General features: G+C 35.6%; 2 protein-coding genes across 3 annotated transcripts; both read right to left on the bottom strand.

Annotated features, from left to right (window-relative positions):
- Positions 1-279: 279 nt before the first annotated feature.
- LOC132177821 (transcription factor GTE7) lies at positions 280-2,737 on the bottom strand. 2 transcript variants are annotated; one of them, XR_009439799.2, is made up of 4 exons: positions 1,157-2,737; positions 835-1,036; positions 592-746; positions 280-503 (listed from the first exon to the last, which is right to left on the bottom strand). XR_009439799.2 is itself a non-coding variant. In XM_059590287.2 (3 exons), the coding sequence occupies exons 1-3, from the start codon at positions 2,522-2,524 to the stop codon at positions 688-690; spliced, it is 1,629 nt and encodes a 542-aa protein (XP_059446270.2). In that variant the 5' UTR covers positions 2,525-2,737; the 3' UTR covers positions 280-687. The 2 variants fall into 2 exon arrangements, 1 of the variants encoding a protein (XP_059446270.2); XM_059590287.2 differs by having other exon boundaries at positions 280-746.
- Positions 2,738-9,946: 7,209 nt separating this feature from the next.
- On the bottom strand, positions 9,947-10,920 carry LOC132180070 (uncharacterized; the record flags this gene model as incomplete). Its single annotated transcript, XM_088515492.1, has 3 exons — positions 9,947-10,108; positions 10,518-10,605; positions 10,791-10,920. Coding segments are annotated over 3 exons (291 nt in total), but the record flags the coding sequence as incomplete, so codon positions are not given.
- Between the last annotated feature and the right edge of the window lie 4,112 nt (positions 10,921-15,032).

The following is a 15,032-nucleotide window of genomic DNA, read 5'->3' as shown; positions in this document are numbered from 1 at the left end:
GTATACATAGTTAGTTGGACTCTCCTGGGGAACAGTCGTCGCCATTTGCCAATACCCTTTTTCTTTTCTTTTCCAAACCCCACGTTCGCACAGTTGTTGAACGAATTCTCCAGATACTGAGAAGAAGCACATGGGACGAGACTTTTGAAGCATTATTCCTTTTTGTAGAATCCAAGGCCTGGCGGCAACTGCTTATATATTTCCTGGAATCTGACACACCTTGTGCCGCGCTTAAAAGAATCACACATCCAACATTAATATTGACAATCGAACCAGAAATGCTTCTGAAAAATCATTGTATAAATAATGCGGTTAATGTATGTACAATGAGTATCTGTGAATCCCTCTAAACTCTTCTACTCTTTCCTTTTTAACTCTACATTTCTCTACAATCTGACCTACATTTTCTCTCCCCAGCTACAACAGCCAAAATGCCCACTTCCAATTTCATCAAATTCCTCCAAAAGGGGGAGAAACACTCACAAAGTCCACACAAACATCCCCTGTACCAAAAGAGTTTTCATGAATTCAGTACAAACACAAACTCTCAAGGAAATTGGAAATGGAGGCAATTTAAGCTCAAAGTTATACCACATCATGGAAAGGCATTTCTAATGCCAGCTCTACACTTGGGGTGCTGTGCTCTCTTGGAAAAGCCCTTCTTCATCAACTCAAGAACATGCCTCCTCAAGACTGCGCATTATCGGCATCCGATTCACTCCCGGAAGAACTCCCTGAATCCGAATCTGCAACAAACCTCACTATCAACCCATTTCTGCAAACAAATTAATTTTCAAACCCACCACGAAGAAACGAGACTTGGGTTTATTATACCACTTGATGAGGAGGAATCACTGTCTGAACTGCTTGAGCTGCTGGAACTACTACTCCCATGACCCCCAACATCTTTCTCGATCTCCACCGGCGGAAAATTGCTCATCGGCATCTCGTCCCCAATGTCCACATCCTCCTCCCCTGCCTCCCCTTTCTTCGGCTTCTTTGCCTCGCTCGCCACAGCTTCAACCATAGGCAACTCCTGTCCACACACAACGATTATCGCAACCGAGCAAAGTCAGATAAAAACACCCAAAACAAAATTGGATCAAAAATTAAACAAATGCCCCTTTTTTTTTTTGAGTGAATTAAAGATTTGTACCCCATTGTTTCTGGTGATGTTGTTGCCCATGAGAGCTTGGCGCTTGATCTTGCTGACCATCTTCTTCCAATTGGTGACGAGGCGGTCGAGCTCCCAAAGGGTCTCGGTGTCAACGGCCTCTATATCGAGCTCGATCTCATCCCCGTCCTGCTTCAAATGCCCGTTCCTCTTTCTTATGATCTGCACCACCTGCTCCATCTTCTCCGGAGGCAAGCTCTGCAGCCCAATCCCCAGCTTGTGCTTCTCCTCTAGGCTCATCTCCCTCTTGTTCGGGTCCTTTGCCTTCGGCTTCGGAAGCTTCGTGGTCTTCACCGGCGCTGACTTCACTGGCGAATGCGCCCTAACCGGATTCGACGAGGGCCCTTGAACCCCACGAAACTGATCCGAATGATCAGAAACCCTATCTTCCACCACCCGCTCCGATTTCTCGGAAACAATTCGCATTGAATTGTCGTTATCGCTGGCCTGCAAATCTTCCTCCGCCGCCGCATCAAAAATCCTCTTTTCTTCTTCTGGGCGCTCGATCCTTTCGCCAAGGGGGCGGAAGAGGTCCTCGAATCGGGTGAGGAGCTGCTCGGCCATGGCGTAGACGAGATGGCCCTTAGGGTTGTATTTCAAGGCGTTGGTGAAGGTGAGCCTGACATCGGCGGCGAAATCAGACGTAGATTGGTAGAGATTCCTAGCGAGCCTGGATTTGACGGTACCCAAATCCATGGGCTGTTTGACTATGTCGTAGTAGTCGTGAAGCCCCATGCCCACCACGTCCACCGGCTCGTTAAACCACCCGTTCTTGTGCTTCCGAAGCTTCGTCAGTATCTCCTTGCACGCCTTCATCGACGCCGAGTTCATGTTCATGTTGGAGTTCGAATTCGGGTTCGTATGAGTCAGATTCTTCGGGTTCTCGGGCAAGGGCCGCTTCTTGCCCGATATTTTCTTAGATTTCTTGGAATGCGGTGGCGCGTGGTTGTTATTGGCTGTCGCGTGGGATTCGAGGCGGTGTCTGAGATGACGAATCTGGTCGAGCTCGGCGGCGAAGCGGGCCTTGAGCTCGACCAGCTGTTTCTTCGAATACGACGCGACGTTGAAGCTCAAGTATTGGCGCTGGTTGAATTCGCTGGTGGTGGTGCTGGGTCTTCGGTGGTTGATCGACGACGCGTCGTCGGACGCGGCCGATTGGGTCACGGCCGGGGATTCATCAACGACGAATTCGCCGGCGTTATGTGCATCGCGTTGTTGTTTTTGATGTCGTTTTTTGGTGGTAAAATTAGGGTTAGGGTTAGGGTTTGAGAAAGGGACTTTGCCCATGAATCCTCCTGCTCTAGCTCCTGCTCCGTTGGTGGTGGTTCTGGCTAAGACGGCGGACGCCATGGACGCACGGAATTCCAACTTCTCAATGCCGGCGAGGACGAAACCATGAATCGGAGGGGTCGTGATTCTCACGCGCCTCTTAGAGAATCCCCACGCGCTGATGCAAAGAAAGAAATGAAATTATTGCAGAAAAATAGGGAAGAAAAGAGAGAAAACGTGAAGGGTAGGGTTTGGGATTTTGAACCCTAAATCTGAGCGAGTAAGGAGAGGGGGCTATGGCCGGTTCTTAAAGGCGATGAGATCTGACCGGGAAAGTCTCGGGCAGTTTGTGGACCGTAGATTAGGTTTCGTTTTCTTATCCGAGGGCTGACGCGGGTTTCCTTGCCGCCCGAGGGACTAACAGTGTGACCTGGCATGGACGGCTAGGATGTGGAGGTTGGTGCACGTGTCGAGTTACAGAGGCATTGGATATGGAGGGTGTGTGAGTTTGGGGGTGCATCTAGGGTTTCCACTGGAGTGTGGGGGCCAGTAGCGTTGACGTGGAGGGAAGCCAATTGGGTGGTTACGGCGTAAGGGAGAAGGGACGCGCGTTGTTGCTTTCGGCTTGTGGGTGGGGGTGGGGGATACAATTGGACTCGTTCTTCCTGTCTCAAAATTACCGTATTACCCACGAACGGACATAATTTACCCGCACTCTCTCCGCGCTAAAATTCACACACGCTCACTCCCAAGACGACGAGGAGAGGATCCAGATTCCAGAGCACCCTTTGTTCCCGTTAACGCCTCTTAAAATCTCAAAAGATTCTCAACAATCTTTTCCATTTCTCCATTTTTAAGTGGATTGTCCTCTTTCTTTCACTCTCACACCACTTTACCGACTAACAGCTTTTTGACACGATTCTTAAATTTATATATATTTTAAATAAAATTAGTCAATTAAATGCGTTGGATTATAATTAACTTTTATCTCAACACAAAATTAATGAGTTATGATTGATGTGTTTTGATTTATTTAATTAAATTATTCGGATTTGAATTGACCTATACAGCTTTACACCCATCCGTCAACACAACTGAAACTCAAAACACTAACACGAATTACCATCCCCGATAATCTTAACATTCGTCACACTAATTTCCTCCCTCTTTCCACCAACTCGATGGATCATGATTTCTCTATTTTTATTTCAAATGAAATAGAGTTTATCATTTCATGTTTCATTTAATAGTTTATATGTTTTATGAAACGTGATCCACCTTGAGCCTACAAGGAGCACACCACAGCTCGTAATCTCTCGTTATTAGTTTAATGCATTTCAAGTTTCCTTGGAACAAAATTAGAAGGACTTGGCTGTGAGAATGTTGGGAGTTGGGACAGATTCATTTAGGAATTAGGGTTGATCACCCACCAATCTGATTGTTTCTTTCTTTTGTCTGTTTGTCAGATTCCAATGATGGAATCACACCAATGAGTCCATGACCCATCCATGTTATCTCTGCAATGCAGATCGAGTGGTCGGTTGGTAATATGGCTTTTTCCAGTTTTTGGTTTGGATCAATGGGCCCAAAAGTTCTCTTTTCAAACCCTTCAGACTCATCATAGCCCATTAAGGATTCATACCCATAAGCCATTTTAACCACCTTTAAAATGATCGTCTATTGAAATGTCACATATGATAATTTGTATTTGTGTGTCAGGTTTAGGTCGTGTCGATATGTAAGAGTTTGTTTGGTATTGGATTAGAGAACTTAAAAAGTATTTTTAGTACCTAAAAAGTTGTGCAAAACAAAAGCTGATATGTTTGGTAAAAATTTTCAAAAGTACTTCTATGACTTTTTTACTCAAAAAATAGCGAAAACGTACTTTTGTCAAACTTAAAAATGAAAAAGTAATAATATAAGAAGGACTAGAACCTTCTTAGAGTCCTCCCAAATATATATATATTTTAAAAAAATCACCATTAAATTTAATATGATCATTATTGAATTTTGATTTATTGGCGATTTTAAATGCCACATGACATTTGGAAAGACTTTAGTCTTACTTATATCATTATTCATTGCAAAAAAAAAATAATAATAATAATAAAATAAAAAATAAAATAAAATTGACTTAAAAGCTCTATTTCCTAAACACAATCTCAAATATGTTGTAAGAATAAGATTGTTTAGTTTAACCTTAACTCGACTGACTGAAGAAAAAAAAAATCTTAACTCAACAGGTTTAATTTTATGTTAAGTTGGTGTTAAATTTATAGACCGTATTGAAAATTACAACCCTACCCAAAACTCCATTAGACACGCCTCAAAATCCCAAACCCTTATGATCAAATAGTGATGCCTAACAGCTAGCCACATCTTCTTCAAATTCCCAAACACCCATCATTACCATATGAATTACCACCTCAAAATCATCATCAAACAATACCCAAAAAAGAGTTATTGTAGAAGACATGTCTGGAGCATAAAGTCGTTTACCTAGGTGTCACGGGACAAATTCTACTGAAATCAATCAAACACAATTAAAACTTTCTGTTTATCAAAAAAAGGTCACCATCAACTTATGAGCCTTTTTGGGTATACAAAGAAAAAGATATTTGTATATGGACTACAATTTTTTTATAAATTTACATGACCCTTTATGTGAATGTCACGTGGTGCTACATTGGTGAAAAAATCAAGTAATAAAATTTAGTTGTTTAGTGCCTGACATGGTATGAATTATGTAAACTGTAGATCAATTTGTAAGAAACTTAGGGTCCATTTGGGAGTGCGTTTTTAAAAAAATAATCTGCGTTTTAAAATCAAATTGCAATTTTGGAGTGTTTGGGATTGCGATTTTAAAAACGCAAATTTTAAAATCGTAGAAAAATCCACGATTTGTATAAGCTGACTAGGGGGTGCGTATTTGAAAAAGTGCGAATTTAAAACAAAATTATGATTTTGCTTAACACAATATTTGGCGCAATATTTACCTATTTGGTCATGAAACCGCAATTATATACTAATGTTATCCAAACACTCAATTGATAAAAAAAAAAAAAAAAATTCTTCTTAATATGTTTTAGTGTTTTACCAAACGCCTATACGATTTTAAGAAGAAGCGATTTTAAAAACGTAATTTTTAAAATCGCACTTATTGAAATCGGACTCCCAAACGGGCCCTTATAATAAAAGATTTAAAGCATGTTTGGGATTATGTTTGAAAAATAGAGCTTTTAAGTCAAAAAGCGTATTTTGGCAAAAAACTTCATTTTAAAATTTTTGCCAAAAGTGCGTTTTAACTATTTTTAAGTTTTTTTAATCCTTATAAGCACTTTCAATTTTATTTACCAAACATGTACTTTTTTTTTCTTCAAACGGACTTTTTGAACGTTAAACGCACTTTTAAACTCCTCAAACGTACACCTAAATAGACTCTTAGTACTCTAAGTAATACCCCGTTATAAATCTGACATCAAACCCAATAGCCCTAGGATCCTTTTTCTTTTTTTACTTTTTTCTTTTTTTTCTTGTTCTTCTTTTGGCTGGTGGAAGAAGGGAGACCAATATAGTAGCCGATTCCTTGACAAATCCTAAGAAGCCAAAATAGCATCTAGAATTAGTGTGAAAGAGTGGGAGATTTTGTGTTACTTTCAATGAATCCCCAAAGGTGTACAAATTTGTTTAGTCATTCTCATGTGTACAAATTTGTTTGACCACTTGTTATCATAATTAATCCTCTATGTTTTTCTTTTGTTGGGACCTCTTTGAATTTATTATATTGTAAGAAGAGAAGGGATCAACGTGTTTTGGCCATGTGAAATGTCTCAAACCTAAGATGAGGGAGCTTGGTGGAAGTTGTGTTTGGCGATGTAACCCTTTGATGTTACGGCCATTCGTGCATTCAAAAACATGGAGAAAAGACAAAGCCACTCTTCATATCCTTGAAGATTTGTACACAATGTGGAGAGAAAAGTCAAAAAGAAATGGGAAAAGTTTATATACGTAGCTTTGGAATCTTCTTTTCGTTATTCTTCAGACAATTTTTTATACGACATATGAATTAGATATGAAGTTAATACGAAATTAGCATATTATGGTTAAGGAGCTTAATCCATTTAAATAAAAGGGTCATGTTATAGTTGAATTGGCCTCGTTTGATTTGCGTGATGAGTATTTTATTAGGAAAATAAATAGTTATTATTATGAGTGAAGGAGTTCCTATTCCTTAGTTTGATAACAAGAGATATGCCCTAATTTTAATTGAATCAAAACTTCCAAAAAAAACTTAATTTCTTATTTTTCTAAAACTCAAATTAAAAAAAAAAATTAATTAATTAATTTTTTTTTTAAAATAATTGAAAGTTGATTATGTGGGTGGCCAACCACCCTCGACGAGCTTGGGGGTGGTTGTGGCCACACCCGAGGCAAATCAGAGGTGTTCGCGACTTGCGGCCACCCTCGATGTGAATCAGAGGTGACCAAGCCAAAAGGAATGAGAATAGGTCTTTACCAAATGAAAAGAATAGTCATTCTATTCGTAGGTTTATTTTACAAACCAAATAGAGTAAATCTTATATTCATGCTTTGACATAATTCAAATCTACTACGCAAATTTGGCTGTAACCCTTGTTGATATTTGTTTGATTGTCAATAGTCACCGGTTGCAGGTGCCACAGCCCACAAAACTACAAACGTATGAGGATTTTGGACCATTTAGACCATTTCTAGAGCTTCATGCTTTGCGCTGAAGATGTCCTACCATATGTTATTTCAAAGACAAATATTCTTCTCGGTACTCATTTCTTCAGTTGACCTGACATGATTGTAAGTAATTTTTGTTGTTTTTTTATTAAGTGAAGGTAATGGAAAGTTACGTAACGAGTAATTCTAGTTAGAAGACTCGTATACAACTTTCATACAATTGGATATGTGGCACTTAGCTTTTTTTAACAAATGTTGATATGATAACTAAGTTTTATTGCCACATCATCCAGTAGTAGATAATATACTAAATAGCGTTACTTAAGTACGTTTTTGTTTGAATTGGTGGATCAATGGACCTGCACAATTCAAAGTATAAATTATGGTTGGTTAACCTAGGCACGGTTCAAAAAAGTATATATAATCGTTCATGTTAATACAGTTGATCGCACGTCGATAGCTCAGCGAGTAGAACTTGTAGAGGGACAGAAAACAAGCAAGAGAAAAACAGAAATTAGTTGTGAAAAAGGTTAAATGTTTGATGGGTATTTTGGCCCTAATTAACTTTCAAAAGTTGTCGAGGCTAAACAATCTTGTAATAGGGGCAGACTCAGGAATAACTTTGTGTTCATCTTCTTGCCTTTTGCGTTCTCAAAGGAGTCAAAACTTTTTCCTTCTCTTTTTTTTTTTTTTTTTTTTTTTTATTTTTTATATGTCCACACAAGGGAAGGGGGAGGGGAGATTTGAACTAATGACCTCTACTTCATTAAGCGTGATTCACAGCCGATTGAGTTATCCCTCGGGGACAAAGGAGTCAAAACTTGAAAGCACAACATTACCTCTTTAATTGTTTGATTTTTACTTTATTGTCCTTTAAGGCCCAAAAAAAAAACAAATAAGTAGATAATCTATGAAAAGCCAGTCTCACCGGTTAGATTTACTCCTCTTTCTTTTCTTTTTTTAGTTCAAAGAAGTACTTAAAATTAGATTTACTTATTATATATTATTGAGAAATGCTGCCATTCATCATGGTGTTCTTCTCATCCTACATGGATATTGTTTTCTAAAAAATATGAAAAAAAAAATGAAAAAAAAAAAGGAAAAAGAAACCACCTCTTATTTCTCTTACCCGATTTTTAGAAAATAATATCCACCTAGGACCAGAAGGCATTTGACATCCTTAAAATTCCACAAAGTATATAGGAATGAAAAAGAAACCACCTCTTATTTCTCTTACCCGATTTTTAGAAAATAATATCCACCTAGGACCAGAAGGCATTTGACATCCTTAAAATTCCACAAAGTATATAGGAATGAAAAATGTTAGGGGTACCAAATCTTTTATCAAGAAATTGGTACCAAAATGATGTGGAGTTTATTCATTGGAAAGAATAAAAATAATTAATAAAGGAAAATGCTACAGGTACCAATGAATAAGCTCAACATCATCTTGGTATCCATCTATTGGTAAAAACTTTAATATCTCTAACATTTCTCAATCGAAATACCAATACAATTGCGTACATAATCTTGCCCAATGAGCCACATCATCCACCCCGTCCCCATCCCAAAATATTATCCCGATCGATAGTGGGTGTTATCTGCTCTCATACATGCTCCATTGATTTCTTACTACTTATTGACACATTTGCTCAATTAAAAAATTAATTAAATTCATAATTTTTTATTGGTTTAAGCTTCTAAGATAAGTAGTATTGATTTAACAATATGGTATAGAACAGAAGCTCTGAATTCAAATCCAGACTCTACAATTTTGTCGTTATTTCAGTTGAATATTTCAAAAAAAATGAAAACACAGAAAAAAGTTGGCTGCATGCTTGAATTACTTGTGCAGTTGTGCCTTTCTCTCTCTCTCTCTCTCTCTAACATAATTCAGAAGCAACACAGCAGACTTATTAGACTATATTTTTAGCAAGGGCATAAAAAACTTGATGTTGGACTTTTCATAGAATGATTTATATTAGTTCACGAAAATGACTCCCAAAAATATTTAGGCCTAGCTAGTTTGTTTTGAGATAAATATATTTTGGGAAAGAAGTTTTTTTTTTTTTTTTTCTATTTTGAGAGTTTGATGCGATTTAATTATTAGTCAACTTGAAAATGTTTTCAATTGACCAAAGAAAATAATTGTTATGAGGCGTAAAATGATTTAGGCTTTTTAACTGCGTAAATCATTTTATGTTGCTACTCGGGCTGACTATTGTGACATTGCCTTTGTGGGGCCCAAAATAATTTAGGTTTCTCATATGTGTAAATCATTTTTTTTTCGCTCTCTAAGCCTGCTATTGTTAGAGGGCCCTTGTGGGCAGGGGCAGAGCTATAACTTTTGGTTTGGAGGGGCAAAATTTAAAAAAGTAATAATAATAAAATAAAATCTTGGGGTGGCAAAATTTCATTTTTAAAGGTCTATTTTTTTGGGAACCACCCTATGGTTTGGGAAGCCCAAGCCAATGGGTGGTTCCGCCCTTGCTTGTGGGGCTTATTTACCCAAATTGCAAGCAATATGGGATAGACAATTGCATTAGATCTCAATCCCACACCGAATGCCTTTTATTCTCACTCGCTCTCTTTCTCGGCGACTCATTTTCGTTGTCATTCTCTCTCCCTTTCACCTCCTCAAATTATATAAAAATATAAGGAATATTGATTGATTTTCTATACGAGCCAAGTGGACGCAAACGGGGCTTGTTGCAATATACTTTCCTTCACAGTAAGAAACAAGAATTTGATGGAACTTGAAAAGAAAGGATGTTAGAAGATGATGAGAAAGTATTGCACACACATGTATTATATATGTTGAAGCTTCTTACATATAAAATATAATACAAAGAAGTAGTCATTTTCTGTGCAGTCTAGCCATAGAACTAGGAAACAAATATAAAGGAGGGGTCACAGCAACACTCATCTAGGAGGCAACAGCAACATAAAGCTGCAAGGCTGCATATATAATCAAACATAGTGAAAATTCAATCAAAATTTTCCTTCTAAGACTTGGAAACACTTACTAAAGATGCGTTTGGGATTGCTATTTTATAAGAATAATTTGCGTTTTTAAAAAATATTGTAAAACGTAAGGCGTTTGGCATTGTGATTCAAAAAGTACTTAATCTAAAATAGGAAAAAAAATCCGCGATTTTTATAAGCAGACTATGGGTGCTTATTTGAAAAGACGCGAATTTAAACTAAAATCACGGTTTCGCATAATAAATATTTGATAAAAAAGTATTTTTTAATATGTTTTACCAAATGCCTTTGCGATTTTAAAATTGCATTTATTAAAACCACAATCCCAAACATAATTAAGAAACAATTATTAGGGACAAAACTACTTCATCGTACAACATACCATCCCTCGAGGAAACCAGTTTCTTTCTTAGGTGGCGGAGCAGCAACATATTGAGGAGGTGCCATTACTGGAGGTCCTTGATAAGCACCTGTGCCAGGTTATATTCAATAAGAAATGGACCGAATAAATTCCTACTTGTATCTGCAACATGCTTTATATATGTTCTTCAGTTTTGATTGAAGGATTTGAAATATTTTCTTCAAAAAAATTAATAATAATAGAAAGGAGAAGAGTAGCAAGTAATTAAATTAAGGATGAGAGATTGAGAGGTACCCTGAGCAGGATAGGGATAGCCTTGAGCAGGATAGGGATAGCCATATTTGGGGTCATTCATCTCTGAAATGCAAACCAGAAACACAAAACCAGAGAGTTGCTTAGAGCTTGTCGGAAGACAGGGCTTGTTTAGGTTTTTTTTTTTTTTTTTTTTTTTTGAGGTGTTTGGTATTTAATATATATATATATATATATATATATATATACATGATGAGAAAGCAGAAGAATATGTGTGTGAAGAGAATAAGAAAGCTCCACAAGCACAAATCAAGATCTACTTTATGTCGTTGTCTTGTTATACTCTAAATCTTAATAACATTCGAAGTTAGAGCAGGTTTGAGATTGCAGTTGAAAAATAAAACGTTTAAGTAAAAAAAAAAAACGTTTTTTTAGTCATTTTTTGAGCTTTTTAGACTCTTAAAAATGCTTTCAATTTTTTTTACCAAACGAATTTTATTTATTTAAACGGACTTTTTTAGTGTTAAACGTATTTTTAAGCCCTCAAACACACACCTAAATAGGCCATTAATTAGCGATATTTAGAACTAATAAATTTTGACACGACCTACAAAATCAACATAAACCTAACATGAAATTGGTAAATTAAGATTGAGAGATCATCTGACCCATTTAATTAAATAGGTCAGATTAAGATTAACCTATATCCGAACTCGACACGCAAATACGAATTGACATCCCTACCTTTTACGTCAGATGATAACACTTTTTCAAGCCAAACACAAAAATCACCCTGAAAATCCATTAACAAACAGAGCCGACTAATCCCACTATGCCTGCCTAACAAAATTAATATATTAATAACTCTTAATATTTGATACAATTAATTCTTTAATTAATCACATTCTAGAGGAATATTAGACACTAATTAATACAAAATCATCTTAAAAGTTTGGGGCAGGCTCTTCCTCTCGTCACGTGGCAAGATGGCAAAGGGGGATACTTTTCTGCAACTTTGATTCATGTGGAAGTTTCCTTATAAAGGTTGGATGTGGCAACACATGGGTCCATGTGCCAGCAGATATTATTCCTGATGTAACAATTTGGCGTACAGGCCACCACCTCCAAAGTTCCCACCATGCATATATTCTTTTTACATTATATATAAAACGCATCTCTATGTTTTAAAAGCTTTTTTGAGCAGGTCGACAATTTTTTACACGACTTATAAATATGATACAAATTTAATATAGAGTTAGCGGGTTGTGATTGAAAATTTTGACTCGTTTAATTAAATAAATCGAGTTAGAATTGACCTGAATTGAGCACGCGAATACGAAGGTTATAGAAATCAAAACTTGTATAGAAACAACTTAACCCTTTTTCTTGGTGAAATGGTAAAAGAACCCAAGATCAGTAGGGCCAAGTTGTCTACCTGTCTTTACAGTAGGTCAATTGGTTCTTTTTAATTTGTTAGATTAAATATTTGTTTTTTTTTTTTTTTTTTAATCAAATTATGGAAGGAAGTATTAGACATAAATAGCCCCAAATTGATCATCATTGTTAGAATGGTCTTTAAATAATTAAATTAATTATTTTTATTAATTTACATTTTTGAGATAATTATTAATTTAACATAGTATCAAATCAAATGTGTTAGCTAGGTTTAGACTCCATCTTCATTATTTTAACAATGTTAAAATATAAATTAAATAATTAAACCATAACCTTGTCAACCTATGTCTTACATTAGCATACACATTAGCATGCTTTAAAAAAGAGGGAGTTGCTAACCTAATATATATATATATTTAGCTACACATATTTTCTGACCAAAAATGGTCAGAAAATAAAAATTGTCAAAAGATTCTATTTTCTGTGGGCTTAAGCAATTCTCTCAATTATGCTTTCATCATTTCTCAAGTAAGCTCTATTACCTTTCTTGTACCCACTTTCCCCTTTCTTTGTTTTTGTTCTAAATTCTTCTCCTTTCTTTATTATTATTATTGTTATTTTTGCAGGGAACTTTCTTTAGTGTTATTGAATTGTTGGGTATATCTTTGTAACTAGCTGAACTTCCAAATAATGTCCTTATTCTATGCCCCCTTTTTGAGTCTATGTTGTGACAAAATTTTCAAATATTCTCCGTGACCTGGAAACAAAGTTTTATTATTCCGATTAGGATCTCTTACAATTTTAAAGAAATTGTAAATTCTCAAATTATAGAATTTAGATTGTATTTAGATATCAAAACGCTTAAAAAAATGTCACATATTAAAAATGTGGCATACTACAGTTGAATTAATTGATAATTGAGTATATTTTTTATTGGGTTCTTGCTCGCTACGTTGTAAAAATTTTTGAACCAAAAAACTATTTTTTGATTTTTCTAATAAAATAAGGTCTTGCAAAAGTGGAGAAAAAGCATTTTGTAAGGGAAATTTTTCATGAATACCTTGGTAACTTGCCACATTTTTTGTATGTGACATTTTTGAAGTGTTTCAATACTTAAAAATAGCCTAAATTTTGTAATTTGAGAACCGAGATCTTGATCCTATATATTCATACCATCTTTTCAAACCCGAAGTTCTTTTTTTTTATTTTTATTTTTTTTATGTTTCTTTTGATTTTATTTGTTTTAGATCAATAAAAACTGTCATCTGGTTGAATCATGTCGTTTTTGCCACATCATTCCCAGAGTTCTTAAATTTCAAATTAATTTGTTAGAACAATAAAGAGAACCACAAGATTATGGATGCAATAAGACCTTGCATACAGATGAGAAGAAATATAATCATTAATTCACTCATTTCATTCAAAATCATCTAAAACTACTTATGAAAGCAATTTTAACACATCACTTTTTTTTCCTTTTTTTTCAGTTAATTAATTTTTATTAAAATAATAAAATCTGAAAAATTATAAAAATAATAAAATAATAAAATAAAATAAAATAAAAAAGACAAAAAAGAACAAGGATTAATGGCTTATGCGACTACTCCTAACAAAGGGGATGGCTCGCTCGGTCATTCCCATTTGCTCGAGGTTGCCATGTAGGCCATTCTAAAGGGGTGACTCGCACGGCCATCTCTAATTTGGGGTGTGACTCACGTAGTCACCCCAATCAGACGAGTGACTGGAATGGTCAACCTAAACAAACAGGCAATTGCATGAATTACCCCTTTGCTGGGGTGACTGCCCCCTATCGAGGTGGTTTTTATTTATTTTAATTATAACTTATAATAACATACAAACTATTTTTTAAGTAATGCGGCAAAACTGCTTACGTGGCATTAACGAGACAGATGGAGTAAAATGAAAAATGGAAAAAACTTACGGAACTAAAAGTTGGATTTAGAAACACATGGAGTAAATTGAAATCGCGCTATTACTCGTGGAATAAATTTAGATTTTCCGTAAGATTTATGTCTTAAACACTTATTTTAGGATGAAAAAAAAAAAAAGGATTGAAGAATGATTTACAATTTGACCTTTGAGAAGATTCTAGACATACATAAAATGTAGCAATTGTAAGTTGCACTTCTATCCTTGCATTTTAAGCCTAATCTTCACACATATGAAGAGGCTGTGTAATTGCAACAAATATCGAATTAAGGAATGAAAAGGCCATATTTAGTGCTCCTTAAGCTCAAATTTATTTACTTTGCATTTATAAGAAGCATTGAGAGTGTAATTTGCAAAGGTAAGAACGCTACCTTCAAAGTTGGCTAATTTGATTCCTCTTACTTCTCTCCTCAATGTAGTCTAGGGTTTTGACTTTTGAGACATCTAAACATTCTTCTTAATTTTAATTATGAGACCAATAATGTAGACTCTAATACCTACATAAGACCCCTTTAAATAGGCTTTGTATTTCCAAAGAAGGATTAGGAGTTTGTTTGGGATTGTAGTATGAATGGTAAAAAGTATTTTAATACTTAAAAACTGTGTCAAACCAAAAGCTAGCATGTTTGGTAAAAAATTTGAAAAGTATTTATTTGACTTTTTTACTCTAAAAATGGCCAAAACGCAATTTTGACAAAAGCTTAAAAATGAAGCTTTTGCCAAAAAAAAAAAAAAACATTTTTTTACTTAAAAACTTTATTTTTTAAACACAATCTCAAACATGCTCTAAGTTTCCTTGTCAAAATAAGACATGGAAACCCTAATTCTTATTCACTATAACACACGGCCATGGGGGATAAGTCCTTGTGTAATTAGATCAAGCCCCTAAGTGATTGATCTATAATTAGATGAGTTTGTTCATAGAACAAAAAAATCAAG

Source organism: Corylus avellana, chromosome 4 (genome assembly GCF_965113065.1).
Source record: "Corylus avellana chromosome 4, dhCorAvel1.hap1.2, whole genome shotgun sequence".
NCBI classification, from domain to species: Eukaryota; Viridiplantae; Streptophyta; class Magnoliopsida; order Fagales; family Betulaceae; genus Corylus; species Corylus avellana.
Note: the sequence above shows the minus strand (reverse complement) of the source record. Positions and strands in the feature narration are given on the sequence as shown.

Bases quoted from the DNA above. Each gene is read 5' to 3' on its own strand.
- LOC132177821 (XM_059590287.2), bottom strand. From the start codon at position 2,524: ATGGCGTCCGCCGTCTTAGCCAGAACCACCACCAACGGAGCAGGAGCT. The intron at 1,037-1,156 runs GTACAAATCTTT...GTGTGTGGACAG, and splicing joins ACATCACCAGAAACAATGGG to GAGTTGCCTATGGTTGAAGC. The intron at 747-834 runs GTATAATAAACC...GGTTTGTTGCAG, and splicing joins TGATTCCTCCTCATCAAGTG to ATTCGGATTCAGGGAGTTCT.